The sequence below is a fragment of the Gossypium arboreum genome, chromosome 12, assembly GCF_025698485.1.
Source record: "Gossypium arboreum isolate Shixiya-1 chromosome 12, ASM2569848v2, whole genome shotgun sequence".
NCBI lineage: Eukaryota > Viridiplantae > Streptophyta > Magnoliopsida > Malvales > Malvaceae > Gossypium > Gossypium arboreum.
The window spans coordinates 88880757-88902950 of record NC_069081.1 but is presented as its reverse complement, the minus strand read 5'-3'; the positions used below and the strand labels follow the sequence as shown (position 1 = coordinate 88902950).

Sequence of the window (22194 nt, the reverse complement as noted above, 5' to 3'; positions counted from 1 at the left end):
GGGCATGGATGTCATAGGGCCAATTTTACCAAAGGCTTCAAATGGGCATCGTTTCATTTTTGTGGTCATTGATTATTTTACCAAGTGGGTGGAAGCTGCTTCGTATGCCAATGTAACTAAATCGGCAGTCAGTAGGTTCTTAAAGAAGGAAATTATATGTCGATATGGAATGCCTGAGAAAATCATATCTGATAATGCACTGAATTTGAACAATAGTACAATAGCAGAGGTCTGTAGTCAGTTTAAAATCAGACATCATAACTCATCACCATATCGTCCGAAGATGAATGGAGTAGTGGAAGCAGCTAACAAAAATATCAAGAAGATTGTGGGGAAAATGATCGAAACTTACAAAGTTGGCATGAAAAGTTGCCATTCGCTCTTTATGCTTATCGGACATCTGTCAAAACTTCTACTGGGGCAACACCGTTCTCATTGGTCTATGGAATGGAAGCAGTTCTGCCTATTGAAGTAGAAATACCTTCTCTTTGAGTTTTGTCAGAATTAAAGTTAGATGAAGCAGAATGGATACAATCTCGATATGATCAGTTGAACTTGATTGAGGAAAAGAGGCTAAAGGCTATTCAGCATGGACAGATGTATCAAAAAAGAATGATGCGGGCTTATGACAAAAAGGTTCGCCCAAGAGAGTTTCATGAGGGAGATTTGGTTTTGAAGAAGATTCTTCCCATACAAAAAGATTTCAGAGGTAAATGGATGCCGAATTGGGAGGGGCCCTATGTGGAGAAAAAACTTTCTCTGGTGGTGCATTAATACTGGCCGAAATGGATGGAAGAAATTTATCTAATCCAGTGAACTTGGATGCAGTCAAAAAGTACTACACTTGACAAGGGAGGGAAGCCAAAGTGAAAACCCGCAAAGGGCGCTTTGAGGCTTTCGAAAAAAAAAAGGCTTAAGTGAAAACCCGCAAATGGCACTTTAGGACCAAATAAAAATGGAAAGGGCCAAGGTGAAAACCCGCAAAGGGCACTTTGAGACTCAATAATAAAAAGAAAAAAGAGAAAAAGGAGAGGCCAAGGTGAAAACCCGCAAAGGGCGCCTTGTGACCAAAGGGGATTTGAGTTGAAAACCCGAAAAGGGTGGCTCAAATGTGAATACAAAGTGAGGAGGTTGTGATCTTGATATACCTGAATTAACCATGAAGGGGATATGTTGTATCTTGGGGCATTGACAAAGTACTTCTGATCTCTTAAACACATGTTGAGTTTGAATTGGTCTTCAAGAAGTTTGTACAGAGAAGCTCAGGTTGCGATAACAAGGGTACCTAGTATTCATTTCCAGTAAAGTGGTTATCTTTATTCTTTCTTTTTCAAGATATATATTCCCAAATTAATAGCCATAGTTGTTCTTTTGGTAATTTACTTTGAATTCAAGATTAATTTACATTCTTGTTCATTATCACGATTTGATTGCAAGTATATTGCATTGACATAATGATGAATGAACTAGTGATGTTTTCACAATAGAAGTTTTGCATATTACTCTAGAAGTTTCTAGATAATGCAAGAGTCTGAAGAGAGATAATTGTTTAGAATACGCTCAAGTTCAAAGATATATTTGGATAAATAGGCTTTTTGAGATCTCTGTCCAAATGATAATGGAGCAAACAGGCAAGATATAGTATTGATGATGCAATTTTATTCTCTAAAAAAAAAAGAGGAAATGATGTTCATACAAAGAGCAGAAATGCACGTTTGGCTATAGTACTTGAGAAGTGAGGTAGCAGATTAAACAAAGGGAAATTCAACTATGAGTTACAATGTTTTGTCTCAAAATGAGTAGTAGAGGGGACATTGGAATTACAGTGGGGCAAGCTCGCCAAACGAGATAGGTTGTTTCTTTGGGATACTCCTTCAAGAAGATGGTTGAGCAAATGCGTCAGTAATAGCATATTAATGAACGAGTGACGATACCCTAATTTGTTAAAATGGAATCATCCTCATTTGTGTATATATTATTCATAACACATTTAGTTAGGAGTATTGGGTCATTTCGATTATAGCATCCTAATTATTTGGCATAAGCATGTGCATATAAAATAGAGTCTACAGGATAGGTCCCCCGGAGGGCAATGTAGCAACATTGGTAAAGATTGAAGATCTTATTTCCCTGAAGTTGCAGTGGAATAGATCCTTGCAGATGGTGAATCTTATCTCCATGTATCAGCAATGGAGCAGATTTTACCACCAAACCTTGTCTCTCTGAGGTAGCAAGAGAGCAGGTTGAAGTATGAGTTTTATCTTCCTGAGGTAGCAAGGAAGTAGACTGAGAATGGAAGATTTTACCACCAAACCTTGTCTCTCTAAGGTAGCAAGAGAGTAGGTTGAAGTATGAGTCTTATCTTCCTGAGGTAGCAAGGAAGCAGACTGAGAATTGAAGATTTTATCTCCCTAAAGTTGCAGCGGAGTAGATCTTTGCGAATGGTGAATTTTATCCCCATGTATTAGCAATGGAGCAGATGTTACCATCAAACCTTATCTCTCTGAGGTAGTAGGAGAGCAGGTTGAAGAATGAGTCTTATCTTCCTGGGGTAGCAAGGAAGCAGACTGAGAATTGAAGATTTTATCCCCCTAAGTTTGCAGTGAAGCAGATCTCTGCAGATACAAGGGAGCAGATTAATGACTGAGGATCTTATCTCCATGAAGTGGCAGTGGAGCTAATTGAAAATGGTGAATCTTATCTCTATGTATCGACAATGGAGCAGATTTAATCTATCAACCTCATCTTCCTAAAGGTGTTTGGAAAAGAGAAGCACCAAAAAAGCTAAAAGTTAACAAGACCGAGCAAAATCGGTTCTTTTGAAGTCATTGCTTTACTTCCGTTACACGTCAATGAGCAAAGAGGGGCAGCTGTAGTTAACCAATTTTGCCCTGGCCCATTTGCAAATAAATAAACCCAAATAAATAGTCCAAAAAGTCCATTTACAAACACCTAACCCAATTAAACAAATACCCCAAAACCCTTTACATAAAATTAAAACCCAATTCCAATAAACCCATTTTCTAACCAAATACCCCAAAATTCTTTAGCCCTAATTACATAATGTTTGACCCAAATTCTAAATTTCCAAAGCCCAATAAAAATTAACTCACGTCCTAAATCTAGCCCAAAAACAGAGGCCCAATATGCCCAAAAAGAAATTTGTCTCAGGATCCCGAGAATGCTAGAAGCTTCGGAGTAAGCGAATGGCACCGAAGGTCGACCTCTCGTAAAAATTTTGACGTTTAGTCTCCACGTCACCAAGGTCGCTCCTCCAGACGGCCGTTCGTGCAAGAGAACACACGAGAAGAAATGGAATAACAGAAATGGGCGATGATGACAAGAAAATATACTATTTTTTCCGCTATTTTTACGTAATTTCGGCTATAAAAGGCCTCATTTTGTACTCGAAATTTTACACACACATTACACTCAATATACGCATGCACATTAGATATTCAAAATCTAGCTCAAAAATTCGAAAGGTGAATCCCAGATTTTTTTTTTCCTTTCTTTATTTTCTTTGATTGATTCGCAGATTTAGCACAAATATTAAAAGGGAGAAATCTAAATCGACGCCGATGAAAAGCCCCAAACATCTCAGATATACATAGATGTGGGCGAGGGTCGAGTGAGATTAAAGTTTTGTTTGAATATATGTGAAATTTATTTCATTTTGTTTTAAAAAAAACAGTATAAGATTCACATTGCTGTACATTATTTTTTGTAATGTTCTATGTGTTATTATACATGTATATACCTCATAATAATTGGTTTTATTCCATGAATATTATTAACAATTAATTATTATACATTTATTTAACTATTTTTTGGTCCACATGATATATATGTATTTGTTTTTAAAATGAAATCACATGTTATATACATTAGTTAAAATTTAACTTTACATATACAAAAATTATTGGTATATATAATTTAAATACATTTTAAACATTGATATTTTTATACATATAATTTCTTTTAGATTTATTCACATATATTTCTTATTCAAAGGAAAATCTCACATATTTTGTATTATTTAAATTATTATTAATAAATATATTTTGTATTTATATTTAGTTTGCACCTATTATTAAAGCTTTGGTATCTTTATATATATAGATTTTAATAAACTTGTAATTAATTGTATTTTTTATTATGTATATAATTTATAATAAAATTAAGTTAACCATATAATTCATATTTTAGTCAAAGGATATTTTGACATATAATTATTTCTAACATTTTTCACATGTATATGTCATATTTTAAATTATTTTTACTATGGTATATGTTATTATCTTCATATAACTTTATGTAAATATTTTTCTATATATATATATATTTTTAAATCATTTATGTGTATAATATTTTAAGAACCCTTTCAAATCATATAATTTACTGTATTTCATATTATCTTTATGTTTTTTCATATATATATTTTGTTACTCATACAACTTATATATTTACTTCATTTTTTATACATTATTTTTTTATCAGTAATTATACTCAATGTTTATTTGTATATAAAGGTTTCATAAACTTACTTTGCATATTATTCCTTCATATTTAATACATTATTTAAATTATCTTGTGAATTATTAATTTTGAATAAATTTGAGTTTTAAATATTTTGTGCATAATTTGATTTGAACTTTGAAATTTATAATAACTATTTCAATAAACATATATCCCAAGTTTTATGCAAATGTGTCAACTTATATATATTATATGACCATTAATTCTTCGTTTTGTTTCATACATATTTTTGTACATCATTTTATTTTGTGTTATGACCATGTATATTAGTTTCTATTATTTATTATCCATGTTTAAAGAATTTTTTTGTTACATTATACCTAGAATGATTGTTAGACATATTAAGCAAGGTTTATTATATTTTGAGTATATTATTTCATATTTATTATTTTTTATAATGCATTAAATATTTCATCAATTTTAAAATGAATAAACATGTTTTTTAAGCAAATTTCGAAATTTCAATTATTTAAAGTTTTTGAAATAAGGCAATATCTAATATTTGGGGAATTCGGAAAAATTGTACTCAATCGTACTGGGTATGACTTTCCCGATGAACCAAATATTTAGATAACCTTTTATACTTTTAATGTATAAGTTTTTAAAAAATTCGAAAATCGATCGTATCTTAAAGGTATAAGAGATCGTATGAAACCGTACTGGGTATGAAACCGTACTTGGGAATCAGAAGAGACTATGCGTCAACAATACCCTCAACTAGTTGGATCAGGAAAATTTCGAGGACGAAATTTCTTTAAGAAGGGTAGAGTTGTAACGCCCCAATTTTCGGGAATTCTGTGAATGTTGGCATAGGTTTAATTATGTTAGTGGGCCTCTAGAAGGCTCAAGCTTAAGATAGAACCCGGCAATTTTGGTTAATTTTTGTTCCATAAGAAAAAGGGGGTGAAATTATGAAATAGAACCTATGTGAAAATGTTTGAAAATGCTATAGGCTAAATTGAAGTGGCCAAATAAATAGGAGTGCAAAATAGGAGGATTTGCATGACAAACCTCCCATTTTACATGAAGTGGCCAGCCATCATGTTGTTGTAGACAATATGAGCACTTGATATCCATAATTCATGGTACAAATTGATAATGTGTTAGGTAAATGTTCCATGATAATGGATTAGGTAAATATTCCATGATAATGGGTTAGGTAAATGTTCCATGATAATGGTTTAGGTAAATGTTCCATGATGGGCATTTCATGTTTTTTGTATTAAAGAATTAAATGGATGAAATATGAAATTTTATTAAAAGAAAAAGGGGTGAAAAGAACAAAGTTTTGTCCATCTTTGTTCATCATAGCCTAAAGTTAGAGAAGAGAAAGGAGAGGAGAAAGTTCTGTCACTTGGGGAAGAAAATTGAAGGTAAGTTCATGGTAGTTTGCTTCTATCTTGATGTTCATGAGTTCATCTTGATGTTCATGAGTTCTTCTTGATTCTACCTTAACTCTTGAAGCATATTTTGGTTTTTGGTTGTGTTGTGAGCATTTGGTCATGAATTAAAATGAAGGAAATGGTTGTTGTTTCATGTTCTTTTGATGAAAAATGGAAGATAGGTGAAGTTGAGCCAAACAAATGAGCATGCATGTGCCTTAGATGCTAAGGGGAAAAATAGGCTAACATGTTGTGCTTTAAAATGATGAAATGGAGACTATACTTAAGTAAATTCATAGATATGTGATGATTAATTGGTGATATACATGTTTAAATAACATGCATGCAAGTTATGTGTGAAAGAGTGATTTGGTAATAAATCTGCTTGGGACAGCAGCAGTAATGTGACTTTGGAAAATCACCATAAATTGTGAGAGATGAGTTAGAAGGTGAATAAATTATGTAATTAAAGCTTAATGAGTCTAGTTTCAAATGAAATAAACGAGAACATATTTTGAATTCTGTACAATGAGAAATTTGATTCGTAATGAAGAGTGGTCAGATTAGTCAAACAGTGAAACATGGGAAACCTTAAGAAAAATCTGGTATTTATTGGCCAAACCAAAAATTCTGAAAATTTTATGGATATAAGATATATGAGTCTATTTTTAGGGAAAATTAACGGCACTTGATTTGGAGTTTTGTAGCTCCAGTTATAAATGATTTAGTGACTGTTGCTCAGGAAGACAGCTTGCAGTGAAATTATGATTATGTGGTAAACATTAACAAAAATTTGTTAATGAGTTGCTTATTGATTTCTTATAAGCTTACTATGATCTGTAGGTGTGGTTGACCGAATATTGTAAGGGGTTAATACGTAGTTTGTATTTGAATAGTTAGATTAACGTGTTAGTAATCCAATTGTAGGCGGTTCGTGTGTGGATCTACAAGATATCGTCGCAAGCAGTGTGTAACTAACACCCTCTTTCTTAGTCTGGATCGGCAAAACTCGAAAAGCCAAAATGCCGAAAACCGGTATTTTGTAGATTTGCGAGTGTGCGAATGCTCGTGAGGTAAATCAATTAATGTTTTTGGTAAGCTGCAAAATTTGGACTGCAAATTGCATGATTTCTGTACCCTCGATATTTTTGGGCTTAATGGGCCAAAATTGGAATGATGGGCCAACGGGCCCAATTCGTAAGAACCCTCGATGCGTGATTCGTTAGTACGTGAAAAGTAGGAATATGCATGAAAACCCTAAAATAGATAAATTCTTGAAATACCTTTAAAAGTGGAAAATTTACTGACTTTACCCCTAGTAGATAAATTATCGAAATACCCTAGGTTTAAATTGACCTAAATGCATGTTTGATTGTTGTTATTTCTTGCATGCCATGTTATTATCGATGCATGGGATTGGGATATTGACGGAGGAAGTCTTGAAAGTGGCTTGTCCACGTCTTGGAGGCTTTACCTCAATTTATTGTTAAGCTGAGAAAGCAAGGTCAAGAATCTGTGGAGTGTTGGGCTAGGTGGGTTGAGCTATTCCCACATGGAGTGTAGGTGGTACGGGTGGAGTGTAGTGGTTGGTGGGTTGAGTAGTCTCCCAAATGGGCTTGCATATGTTATTGATGTTGCATGTATTTTGAAATGGGCCTATGGGCCATCTTGTTATCTGAATAAGGGCTAAGGCCCAATTTATTGTAATCTAAAAGGGCTCGTCATTACCTTTGTTACTTGAATGGGCTTAGGCCCAATAGGCTTGAGTGACTTGGGCTTTGAATGGGTTTTCCTTACACTTTGAGTTTCCCCAAACTCACCCCTTTTATTTTCATCCACGCAGAAATCCCCAACCATAGTGGGCTTAGAGTCGTGAGGGAATTCGGAGTGGCCACCCGCTCGAAAGTTTGATTTTCTTACGGTCAATGGACATCCTTTTATTTACGTTTGAAGTTTTGGGTTTTAAATGTAATAAGGCCGCTTAATTATTTTTGATGGTTTTAATATGTATTACTAAGATAGGTATTACTTATTTTAAGCTGTTGAAATTGGATAGCTTTAGGAGCATTTTCAAAAAAAAAAACAATTGATTTGAAATAACACAACAACAAGCAAAGCTTCCATAATGAAAGTATTTTCCAAAATTAATCACTTTTCCTAAAATGACTCAATCAAATCGGTTTCCTAAAAATATAAATGACGTTAAGGTGTGGCAATGGCGGTGTGCATGTCTAGGATTGGATCCGAAGGGAGCTTGGTACTTAAGTAGTCCGATAGACTCACCTCCTCTTTTTCGGTTTCCTACCCGCGCATGACTTCCATTCACTTTAACCTATAATGAAATTATCTTTTAAAACACTAAGTAGGTTTTTCGGATCAACAATATAAAATGTTTTGAATGCTTCGATGTGGCATGTCGGATTCGACCATAACGTCTGGGCTGGGTTTGGGGTGCTACATAAATTGTTATTTATTTATTTATTTTATCATCATTATAGTGTATTATCATCATTCAATAGCTTAGTATTTTCATTTTATTGATTTATTCACTTGTTATGTCATCTATTTTTTACCCGTTATTATATATTGGGGTAATATTTGTGCCCAGTGTTACATTTAAATATATTTGTCCATTTTTATACCATACCCGAATAAACTAAATATATACCATTTTAAGTGTTATGTTAATTTTTACTTGATGCATAAAAAGAAATTTTTAAAATTAAGATAATTTTCCGTGTTTGGAGATTCGAAAGGTCGTGTCCTAATTTACAGGGTTCGACTTCCTCTTTGAACCAAGATAACCGAACATTCCTTTTAAAATTTAAACACATGTGTAATACCCCTACCCGTATTCATTGCCGAAATAGGGTACGAGGCATTACCAGAGTTTACGAATTAATTTTTTTTTATATTCAATATAGCCCTTTTATAAATATCTAACCTTCCCTGTAATATTAAATCGAGACCAATCCACATCAACCAAATCAATTCAACATATTTTCATGATAGATTTATGCATTTATATAAGATAACGTCATCACATATCTATAATCAAGTTTGTTAACCATACTAATGGCTAACTTTACATTCATTTCACGTTAACATTTACTTTGTTAGCTTATACATGCCATTGATTTCCAAAATAAAGTTTCTTTATATACCGAAATCCTAAGGTTGACAGTGTGATGTGTCTCCACCAAATCCGACCTCGAGCTCTTAACACTACAAAACAGGGGAAAAAGGAAGCGGGTAAGCACTTTGTGCTTAGTAAGCTCATGTAACAAGAATTATACTTACCTAATATTTTTAATACAATATAATAAACATTCATATATCCATTCAATGCATTATTACCCTAACATGCAAAAACTCAACATTCAAGTTAGTACAATAATTTCCATGTATCAATAATATATATACCATGATTGATGAGCTCGTCAATACCATGATTTCCATTTCCTTGTTATTTTTCCATATTTATCCGTTGAATTTATCGAATTTCGATGGATTTTCAGAGGTACACATTTAGTGTACAATTCCGTGTTAATCAATTCATATTCATGCGCACATATCCATTTCAGAGAGCACACTCATGAACCTCAACCTTGCGGCGGGATTACCGGTCAAAGCTAAATCGCAATATAAACTCATAGAGTATTGTCGGGATTACCGGTCCAAGCTAAATCCCGCAACGACAATTACTCTAATGAGCTTGATCTGAATTACCAGTCGAGCTAAATTCAGACCCTAATTCGGATTACCCGTCCGGGCTAAATCCATTTTACACATATTCTTCGGGAGGGCTATATCAAGATAGGATCACCCGTCCGGGCTAGATCCTTTTTACCGTCAATTCCTTTTCAGAGATCCATCAAATTTTCCTTTCATTCAACCGGGATTTCTTCCCATTTTATCAAATATATCAATGTTTCATTAATTTTCATACAATGAACATTCAAATCATATTCACATAAATACCATACAATCTCAAGCATTTAAGAATATAATTCAAGTTACACGAACTTACCTTGATACTTGTTTGTAAACAATAAAAATCTACTAATCCCGAACTTTTTCCTTTCCTCGATCTAGCTTCGTACTTGAATCTTCTGGATCTAAATAAATAAATTTAATTATCAATTTAATACATTTCATGTTCATATGCAACATTCTCTATAATTCAACTATTATTTATAGTTCATTCAAAGCTGTCTACTTGAGTCATAGTCACTGAATTATTTATAACTTGAGCTACGGAACTCCAAATTAAGATCCGTTAATTTTCTCTGAAACTAGACTCATATATATTTTTACCATAAAATTTTAAGAATTTTTTGTTTAGCCAATCAGTACATTTTATTCTTCAAAGTCACCCTTGTTCTGTTGTCTAACAGTTCTGACCCTTCTTCACTAAAAATAAATTATCTCTTTATACAGAATTCAAATGATGTTATCGTTTGTTTCTATTAAAAATAGACTCATTCAGAATTCTATACATATAAATTTAAGTCCCTAATTATTTTTATTCAATTTTTATAATTTTTCAAAGTCAAAACAGGGGAACCCTAATTCATTCTGACCTTGTCTCACTAAATTCATTATATATAAAATTTACAAATCCATTGCTTACAATATTTCTTCTATAAGAAACTAGACTCAATAAGCTTTAATTCCTTATTTTTTTCATCTTCTAATTCGATTCCTACAATTTTTGGTGATTTTCAAAGTTAGTCTACTGCTGCTGTCCAAACTGTTTTAGTGCAAACTGTTTATTACCATTTTTCCCCTAAGCTTTTAATAAATGATAATTTTGTCCCTTCTCAATTAGCCTCTCAATTGAGCTGATTTTTCTCAATTAACATTTTATTATATCACCTTAAACTAGTTTACAGCCTTTAGGAATAAGAATTTCAGCAATAGACTTTAATTCCAAACATTTTCACAATTAGGTCCTAAAAATCAATTTCCATTGAAATTGCCTAATAAAATCATATCATAAACAAATTAAAGCTTTAATTTCATTCTATTTCATCATAAAATTACAGCACTCAACCATGGTGACTTTCAATTTCATCCATGAAATCAAAAACTAATGAATTTAATAGTAGGACCTAGTTGTAAAAGTCATAGAAACACAAAAATTACAAGAAAAAGGCAAGGATTAACTCACTTGGTGCAAAACTTATGAAATAACAGCTTAGAGAACCCTCCTATGGCGTTTTTAGCTGCTGGAATTGAAGAGAAATTAAGAGAAATCTAGATATTTCCTATTTAGTCCTAGTTTTATTTAGTTAATTTTGCAATATTCTAATTTTACCCTTAATTTATCAATTTTTCTGCTGATTTCATACCTTGCCGTCCAGCCCAAATAACTTTTGGGTCTAATTACCTTTTAAATCCTTTCTCATTAGACTCTTAAGCTATTTAATCACTCTAGCAACTTTTACACCTATTACAATTTAGTCCTTTTCATTTAATTGACTACCCAAATATTAAAATTTCCTAACGAAATTTTAATACCACATTAATAACATTTCATAAATATTTATAAAATTATTTTCGACTCGGTTTTACGAGATAGAGGTCCCGATACCTTATTTTACCCAATTTCTTCAATAATTTTTTTTCTAACTAATCACTAAATCTATAAAATTTTCCTATCAATATTTTCATACGATTTTCCTATCATATCAACTTTCAAGCAAAAATATTGAAATAAATTTCTCTTTAAATCAGATCTATGGTTACGAAACCATTGTTCCGATAACATTGAATTTAGGCCATTACAACATGAGATTTAAATAGTAATTAAAATAATGAGTAAACTTATTTTCGAGGATTCGGGTAATCGTGTCTTAACTTACGGGATGTGACCTTTTTTTACCTCGAGATAAGAGAGCCTTTTATAACGTTTTGATTTATTCAAGCGGTTTTAATTAAAGAATAACGTTATTGAAAGTGGGGGTTGCATTCTAAAATCTCTTCAACTTTTTAATTTTTGATACTAAAGACATCAAGTAATCAATTAGGTACCAATTTTGGGCATAACGAGGGTGCTAATCCTTCCTCATACGTAGCCGACTCCCGAACCCATTTTCTGGATTTTTGTAGACTAAAAAAATTATTTTAATAAATCAAACCTTTTATTAAAACGATTAAATTACGAGGTGACCCAATCACACCTCCTAAGAGTGATTGATGGCGACTTCATTTTTGTTTTTTTTAAATAAAAAGTCGATTTCAAAAAAAGATTTCGACAGGCCCAAATATAAAATAATTAAAAATTTTAAAACTTGAATTAATTCTATTCAAATCCAAATTTTATTGGCCCAATTGAGTTATATACATTTTTCTCACAAGGTTATGGAAATTTATATACAAAATAAAATCCCAGCAACCACCCTTTGTTGGTTACGAAGAAGAATCTAATGCAAAAAAACCTTGGTTCTTTCAATAAAATTTCACGTATTCATGTCTGGATTTGTAGAAGATGATGAACATTGAGGACTTGGTAATGTAATCATTGTCCTAAATGTTGCAGCTCTCATTTGTTTTGTTTCACCAATGTCCTGCAAAGGTAAACGACAGACAGGACAAGTGGATTGTTTTCTTATCCATAGGTCAATGCAAGACAGATGAAAGTTGTGGCCACATTTAGGCATGATTCTGAGCACCTGTTTCTCTTGGTAGTCGCCTAAACATATGGAGCATCTGTATAAAGAAAACCAAATGCAGACAACCTTAATGGAATGTAATAAAATGAATGTTCCATTGTTGAAATGTACGTAATGGAATGTAAAGGGTGGTTGTACTTACTGTGTATCTTCAATGGAAGTGAATGTCTCACTGTTGAACCTTAAGGTGGGTATTGTAGCTACTACAACTGGTTCAAGCCCTCTAATCTGTTCTTCTGCCTGAAAAAAAATGGAAGTGAAAAACCCGAAGCTCAATCAGGTCTAGTGCCTATTTGTAGAAACCTTTTTCCCCTACCCATTAGACTGGTGTTGATACACAAATGAGGTGGTGATGTCTTACGACGGTTCAACCGTACGATAGTTGGAGATGGTAGAAAGTCGTTAGAGGAATGGTGGTGGCTCGATTAGGCTGGAAAGTTGGGTATTTTTAGGATTACCTTACGTCTTTATTTGTCTCGAGGTATCATGTGACGTTACGCAGGGGCATTTGTAGGTTGGTGACCTATCCTAACTGGTCTAGATAGAGTAACACAAGGATAGAAGGATCAATGAGTCGAATCTACTTGATATGATGGCTTTCTAAAAAGGTTAAAATTTCGATTTAATCATTTTGAAAACTATTAAAATATAAATTAATGTGAAATCTTCTGCTAACAGAATGTAAAGAAAACTTAGGACTAATTCACTCGATATATTGTTTTCTACATGAATTGGTTCTATGACAACATCAAAAGCAATCAAGTGAACATTTCCATGGCACAAATTGACAAATTTGTTCTTTTTCTGACAAGAACAGAAAAAAGTTTCAGTTGAGAGAATGAAATATACCTGTTGAAGATCAATCTCAGACTGTCTGTGAAACATTTGTCTAGATTGAGACCCTCGAATCCTCCCACAAATTATTCTTGAACAAATAAACACAATAAAAATAACACTCGTTGCAAAAGCAATAGCAGTTGTGATCAAATTCATGCCCGAACTCATCATCTTTTTAACTGTCCTGTTTCTAAAAAAAGAAGAAAGAAAACAGCTCCCGAAAACCAACCAATATACAGTGACAAATTCAAGACCAAACAAAAACCAGATTAACATACAAATAAAGAAAGACAGAAACTAACAACGAAGACCCAAATCAGGATTTTACCAGATTAAGACATGTTTGAAGGCAAACTGGGGGAAAAGTCAGTTTCGGGCACCAAAATTCCAGAGAATTGATTATAATAAAAAGTAAAACTGGATATATATATATATATATATATATATATATATATAACATTTATTCAGATTATTTTATAAGATTGTTTGTTTCAATTTCAAGGTATATAATCTCATGGTCTGCTGCTTTATTGTCAATAGAATTTGTCTAAAAATTTTGGGTTATTCTTCTTTGATCCAAAAGATTAATATTTTACTTTGGTTTCAATATTCAATGTTTACTTTGATATCAAGATTAAACTACCAAACTCTATTACGTGAGCTAATGAATATTTGATGCACGGGTGATAGTTAAAGAACATAACTACTTAATTAGAAAAAAAAACCTTCAAGTATCGAATTAAACATTGAAATCAAATTCAAGTGCTTAAGTGGGATACAAAAAAATATCAAATTAAAAAAAACTTAGGTGCCGAAGTGTACATTGAAGTCAAACTCAGATACAAAATTGAATTATACATCATTTGGTTCTTGATTTCTGCTTCAATGTTCGATTTGATACTTTGTGTGTTTCATTTTGTTATCAGGTTTTAATGTTAAATTTGATATCTAGACCAAATCACATTATGTGACTCAATGAATATTTGACACATGTTCTCTAAACACATAGTTACTTAATTGGGATAAAAAGTAACTCAACTATCAAATTGAATATTAAAATCAAATTCAGATAACAATTGAAATAAAAAACTTAAATATCAAAATGAACAAAAAGAAACATTGAAATCAAATCTAAATACTAAATCTAATATTAAACCAAATTGGTATATCAAATAATATATTATTTTTTTTCCATTTGTGAATGTTGCTTTGCTTACTAATGATAGTTTTCATTTTCTAATATTATTACAAATGCTTACCTTGCTCAACACGCCCCATTTTCCTTACAATATTTATTAATTTCCACCATACATCACACTTTGCAATTATTTTAAATCTGTTTTTTTGCTTAAATCAAAGTCTTGATCATTTGATTACTACATGCATGTTGTCATTAAATATATATATATATTTAATAGTTGACTTTCCCTTTGCACCAAATTCTCTATGAACAAATTGAAAATTGATGGGTCTACCATAAACCATGATCTTCCATTGCGTAAAAGGTACTTTAACCATTAAGATTGTCTTGAACCAGATCATTGATATAACCATGTTGTTCTGCAACTGACGTTGTTTGTGCTGTGTCTGTAAAACGATGAAACCCATTTCTTGGACTGAATTCAGACAAGGCATGATGCGATGCTGCTTGTGAAACAGTGGAGCTTATGGTGTTTTGAATTGCTTCTTGTTGGCGTTTCAATAAGAGACGATGTTTCTGAAAAATGAACATTAAAGTAAATCTTATTGCGGATTAGATTGATTGAGGTAAGAATTTAAAAAAAAGGGATTAAACTAGTTGAATCATGAATAAAAATTGATTGAATCAATGAAAAAAAAGTTTATCTCTAAACTCACTAATTAATCCGACTAGCCCAAATCCTAAAAAAAAAAAAGTTAATCTAATAAAAATATAAATAAAAAAATCAGCCCTAAACTCACCAACCAACCACCCCAAATTCAACTTAAATCCAAAAAAGTGGAAATACATTCAAGGTCATTAAACTATTAGTAAATTTATATTTTGATCACTAAACTTAAAAAAAAAAGGGTCATTGAACTATTTAAAAGTTTTTATTCAAGTCATTGGCTGTTAAAATCATTGTCGTATGACTTCTTTTATTTGCACCATATTGATTCTCAAATCATTACTAGGAGCTTGCTTGTTGGGCTTTATATATATATATATATATATAACTCAATAGCCTAATGACTTAGATAAAAACTTTTGAATAGTTCAATAACTTAAATGAAAACTTTCAAATAATTTAATGATCATTTTGCATCTTCTCAAGATGTAGTTTACCCAAAAAATAAAAGTATTTTTTTTTTAAATATTGGATTGATCAAATCGATTGTCAAATAAATTGAATCGAGTGAATCAAAATCTGATAACTTGACTGGCTCAATCACCGAACTGATTTTGAAGCATGATATTGCTTGTAGCAATATAATTGAATGCAATTGAATGGGACCAATTAAAGTAATTAAATTTAATAATACAAAGAAGGATTTACATTGTATTGATAAGGACAAACCTGCAAATGGCTTGAAACATTTTCTTTCCTCAATCCAGGGACATTCATAACCTGAAGTATTTTCTTTGGATAAGCTAACAAAAAACAAAGAAGATGATAATTATAGAGACCGGTTGTCATTATAATCAATAGTTCAATATAGATTTGTTGAGGCATTTGGAGTCAATGAATCATTCAATGGCTTGGAATTTGTCGTAAAGTCGGGTCGGGTTTTATATCCCACGAAAAGCTTAAATGTTTGACTAGTGGGTTCAACAGCATGGGAGTGCCTTGTTTAATTAAGTTGTGCATGGTGCACAACTATCTACCAAGGGGATGAGAGCATCCGCACTTGGTAAATTTTGAACTCTTGCCCTTTAGTGGTAGCATATGTGCCCTTAATTGCTTATTTAAGGGTTAAGGTGCTTATGGGTCAAGTCGAGTTTAAGTATGAACTTAGCACACTTTAAGCTTGCCTAAGTCTGGTCCAACTCAAAGTATGGGCCTAAAATTTTGCCTAAGCCCAACCATATTTGTAAATGGCTAATCTAATCCTATTTTAGGTCGACCCATATTATTTTCTTTGAATTTTCTAAAAATATTTATATTACTTTTGCCTATGTAGACCACACACGACCCGATCTAATGCGACACTTTTGCTCTATTGAATTTATTGCCTTAGGCACTCAGGCTCGCAAAGTTGAGAGACAAAACCTCAACTTGACTTTGAGAAAATTCTAATTCATTGAGGGTATGTTGGCTCTAAATATACGACACTTTGAAACCTTTTTCGAAAAGAATAGACTTGTAACAAGTGTAAAAATCAAATTTATAGAATTCTAGTCTAGAAACATACCTTCACTACCAAGCATGTCAATAGCTTGGAGGAACCTATTGTGTAGCTCATTAGTCCAAATTAGCTTTGGCTTCTTTAGAGTTGAAGAACCTTGATCACAATTATCTCCCTCCTTATCATTCTCCACTTCGAGTGGTCGTTTCCTTTTCTCATCCCGAAGATTCCGCCTCCCATCAACGACAACACCCAACGCACTCTCCATTGATGGTACCTCCTTGGTACAACTTTTAGCTTCAACAATCGGTACATTAATTTCCTGTCCCTTAATTAATGTAAATTGCCATAGGTTCTTAATGTCATCCATGGTGATTGGTTTCTCAAGGTGCAACGTTGCACCTTTGAAGAGGCTACCTAGCACGGAATTCCTATCATAATCGGTCGACATGACTGCATAATAGATGCCATAAAAAAGTTCATATAGATTAATAAAAGGGTTAATATTTGATACATTGACAGTATAATTTTTTTATTCCACAATCAGCTTTAAAAAATTTTCATGTCTCTTTTTTTAAATACTTATTTTTTTAATATTTTACTAAACTCTTATAAGACACTTGTCAATCCTTTGAATTTACTTGTAGAGTCTAAAAACTCCATTGACAGTGTATCAGATATTAATTCTTAATAAAAACAGGTAATTAAAAGGCAAGTACTTACCAATAATAGGAATGCTAGATATGTTCCTTATGGTCTCAAGTAGCTCATATTTATCCATATCATGGAGGCAAGCTTCCATTAGGACAAGGTCAATTTTGTGTTGTTGATCACGTATGATGCAAAGTGCATCTGTTGCTTGTTTAGTTGTCACCACTGTAAAGGGACAAAAATGTTTTAGTATATAAAGTGATTAATAAGTTGCATAGGAATGACAAGGGGTCGGTTTTGTGCAAAGTTTTTAAGACATTGGTGGTCGAATCGGTTAGGCCATCGATTCACCGATTGGATCAAATCGATGGGTCCAATTGAACCCATTAAAAAACATTAAAAATTCATAAATTTTTTTTTTGTTCAACTAATTCGTATTGGTTTGAGGTTCAACTGGTCAAATGATCTCCAAATAGATACCTCAACCGGTTCTTGGTCCAATCGGTTTGATTTAAACATCATTGATTTTTTATTACCTTGACCCTAACTTGATTTTTTTATCTAAGAATGTGTTTTTAGTTAAAATTTTAATACTTGAACTCGATCTCGAAAAAAATATTCCTTGAATTTTAACTAACCTATCCTGAAATATTAAAATTTTTAATTATATTGATTTAGTCCTTATACTTAAAAAGATAAAAAAAGTCGTACTACTTTGTTATTTAAAAATCTCGATCCAATCAATAAAATTGTAATTATTTTTTTCAAAATTTATCAACTTGCAAATTTAATGAAGCTATCCTTATATGACATCACATATGATTGATAGAAAATAAACTTGTTAATAGAAACTACTTCTTAATGATAATGATTGGACTATGATTTTTAAATTGAAAAGTAGGAGGATTGAATTTTTAACTTCTAAAGTTACTGAAACAAATCTCAAATTCTATACAAGGACTAAAAGCACATTTTAACCTTAAATAGAATACATATTATAAAATCTAATAATAGATTTTAATTATAAATAATTGAAATATATAAAAACTAGTTAAAATGTTAAAAATGATATTTTAGTAAATTTATCCAGTAAGACAATGCATGTTTGATCTAAACCCGACCTGAACTAAAAAAAAATAGTTGAAAATCCATCGGCACTGTCCCCAAACCTTTCTTTTGATATTAGGTTGGGAGGAAACTCAATGTATTTAGACTAATTTACCATCCTTAGGGGCGAATTTAAGGGGTAGGTAGCTTGCCCCCCAAAAGGAAAATTGTACATTCAGTCTTCTCATAAATAATGAAATCACAAAATAGTATATGGTAAAACTGCACTTTAGCCCTACAAATGAAAAAAAATTGGTCCCTTAAATGATAAAATTATATTTTGACCTTTAAAAAATTTATAATTAAATTTCAACCACTCCTAAGAAACATTTCTAGATTTCCCCTCTTAAACTAGTGTGTCCAAACATCTACCTAATTCAGGATCAAAGAAGAGATGTATGCTTGATCTAAACCCGATTCGACCTGAACTAAAAACTTTCGAGCAAAAGCCCACCCACCCAATCTCATCCCCAAACTCAATTTCAAAAAAAGAAAAAAAAATCTCCCAATATGGTCAGGTAAGGTCAAAACCCAACGGATTCGTATAATTTTTTTCATCCCTAACCTAATATATCAAATACTTTAAGGTCAAAGAAGTGATGAAAGAAATCACCTTTATAGCCAAAGCTTCTAAGCATCTTTGATAGGATAATGAGACATGTTGAATCACCATCTACAAGCAAAACAGTAACACCTGCATATACATTGTTCATGTTGGATTCATATGAGATAGCCATTTTTTAAGTTGAAGCACTCACATGTACTAGCTTGAGATGCTTATATATTACAAAATTTTAAGTTTTTAGGGTTGTTTTTGGACATGTGATTTATAAACATGCCATATATAGTGTATAATCAGTTTCCATATTAAGATATTGAAAAAATTATATCAAATGAAGAATTAATTTGACTCAATTTTTTATTTTTAATTAAACTTAATTTGACTCATTTGACTCATTAATGTGTTAAGAATGTTTCCATAATAGTTGTTTTGACTAAGTTATAAAAAGGAAATTTATACTCATTTCGGATTTTTGAAATTTAATTTCTTTGATTTTGATTTTAGCAATTTAGTCATTGTACTTATTTGAATAAAATCCTTATGAAAAATAGAATGTCGATAATGACAATGTATCGCAAAGAAAAGAGAAAGAAAAATAAAGAACACACAGATTTTTACGTGGAAATCCTTTCGGGAAAAAAACACCACGAGCAGAGAAGAAGATAATTCACTATGTCGAATTCAAATTAAAATAAGAGGAGTAGACTATATCTACTTATAGGCGTGTAAAACCATATTTTAATAGAAGGAGTGTATTAAGGTTGAAACACCTTATCTTAATCAATATCAAATAGATGAAGTGTAATAAGGTTGAAAAATCTTACTCTAAAATAAAATAAAAGAAGTGTAGTTCTATATGGATTTTACTTTTATTTTATTTTATTTTACCACTGTATTTTTTAATAAGGATTCAGGTCATTCAATTCTAACAATCCAATTGATAGGTTAAAAATCTGGGTTTTGAACATTAAAATGCAACATATTAAAATTTAATGGAAATACATTACTAAGTTGTCAATTTTGAACTTCAATTTTCAAATTAGATAAATAGGTGGAAATAATTCATGAAAAATAAAAGTAGAACAATTAAATTTCAAATGTTTGAAGTTTATATGTATTGAGAGCATAATTAAACTATTTATATTTTATATTTCAAGTGTACCCAATAAGTGGTTAGAGGAAGTAATTGTAACTTCTTTCTAATGTATTTGGATTAATTTAGAAATTTGAAGTTATCGTTATCGGAAAGTTTTACCTAAATACTACCTTAGTCCAAACAAAATTAATCTCATATGGTAAAACAGAGGAATATATATGTGATTATAAAAAGAATTAGTTATCAAAATACTATTAAATTGTTATCGAAAATTGAATAGTTCGAATGAAAACTTTCAGATTGTTTAGTGACCATTTTATTACTTTTTAAAATTAAGTGACCAAAATATAAATTTACTAATAGTTCACGACATTCAAGATAATTGACTCATAATAAATCTGTATTGTTTTTTTTTTGTAAAAACATTAAATAATTATCAAGAAAATAATTAATAACTAAGATTAAATAACAATTATTAGAAATTTGAATCTTTGGTAGAGATCACAAGCTCATTGATCCATTGCAATGCTTCTCCAATATAAACCCCAATTGAAATCATATTCAACTTAATTTTATCATAAGTGATACTAGCATGTTGAATCCAAAATTAAATTGGTCGAAATCTAGATTGATTAAGACTTGAAATGACCCGAATAAGTAACCAAAATGACTCAAACCTTAAATAAACAATACTTAAAAAGATCCAAACCCAAAATTATCATAATCCAAAGCAACATGAACTTGAAATATACCCAAACCTAAATGATCCAATCCTGAAACTAACATGAACCTAATCAAGCAAAAGTTTTGAAATTCAAATTAATCCAATCCAAATTCAATCATACCCAAATTTCATACTTTCATTTTAACTGTAATAACTAAATATATTATCAATTTGGACTTACTAATAACATTGTAATAATTGAGAAATCAAATTATGTCAAATTAAAGTAAATTGATTAAATTCCAAATTTTAGCTTAACTCTTTAGGCTAACAATTGATATTATAAGAATAGAGAGATCAAATCATGTCAAATTAAAATATATAAGCTAAATTTCAAATTTAAACATAATAGAAGGACTAAAATAATGATTGAACCCCAAAATAGAAAATTTAAAATTTCTTTTCTGACTCCTACAAGAATGGGAATCTTGTAGTTTGGTCTTTCGAGAAATTATAAAATTTTACATTAAAATAATAAAAAAAATTACATTTTAATTTTCTCAAAATTTTATAATTCAAAGCCCAACCCAGAATGGTTTTGGAAGAATGATCCTTAAACACACAATAAATTAACTGTGCATTGATGATGATTTTATCGTTAACTGGACATAATTTGAGAAAAGAGTGAAAGCATGGAAAAATGGATGTCTTTGGAAGAAGATGAAGAAAGGGTTAGGATAGCAAAAGCATTAATCAATCGATTTTTCACCGGTTCACCACCATCAATTGATTCAAATTCGATTTGATTTTGACAAGAAGGGTTGGAGCTCTCCTATAATTCTGACACATTTTTCAGCTATTAATTTAGCTTGTGGAAGGTGGAAGTCACAAAATCAGTGGTGCAGGGAGTTATTGATCCTGTCAAACTTAACTGGTTAAGTCATTGTACCGTCGATTTGGATTGAGGATGATTTCTCTATCCTTAATTCCTTGTGGAGGAACTTCTCTCTGAAAGGATCTCTGGTGTCGATGTTTTCAGACTCTCTGGTAGGACAGTGATTTTATCATTTAATAACATTGATACATTTCAATCTCTAAAGAAATGGTTCCTTAAGATCGAACAATGGAATGAAGAGGTGAGTTGCGTTAGTCGTAGAGCCTGGCTCAATTGCTATGGAATTCCACCTCATGCTTGGAGTAGAGGGACCTCTGGGGTAAGTTTGTTCGATTTGATTACAAAACTGAAAATGGTGATTTACTTATAAGAGGTAGAATCCAGATCATTACGGACCACGAGCATAGAATAGATGATATAATCGAACTCAATGTAGGAGGTAAAAGCTTTGAAGTGCGAGTGGTTGAGATTGACTCCT

General features: G+C 31.6%; 2 protein-coding genes across 2 annotated transcripts; both read right to left on the bottom strand.

Annotated features, from left to right (window-relative positions):
• Nucleotides 1-12226: 12226 nt before the first annotated feature.
• On the bottom strand, nt 12227-13852 carry LOC108460118 (RING-H2 finger protein ATL64-like). Its single transcript, XM_017759488.2, has 3 exons — nt 13448-13852; nt 12741-12838; nt 12227-12635 (listed from the first exon to the last, which is right to left on the bottom strand). Exons 1-3 carry the CDS (start codon nt 13709-13711, stop codon nt 12386-12388), a joined length of 612 nt encoding a protein of 203 aa, XP_017614977.2. The 5' UTR covers nt 13712-13852; the 3' UTR covers nt 12227-12385.
• Nucleotides 13853-14945: 1093 nt separating this feature from the next.
• LOC108460079 (two-component response regulator ARR1-like) lies at nt 14946-19236 on the bottom strand. Its single transcript, XM_017759457.2, has 5 exons — nt 19113-19236; nt 17465-17617; nt 16808-17194; nt 15973-16046; nt 14946-15152 (listed from the first exon to the last, which is right to left on the bottom strand). The coding sequence occupies exons 1-5, from the start codon at nt 19234-19236 to the stop codon at nt 14946-14948; spliced, it is 945 nt and encodes a 314-aa protein (XP_017614946.2).
• Nucleotides 19237-22194: the final 2958 nt, after the last annotated feature.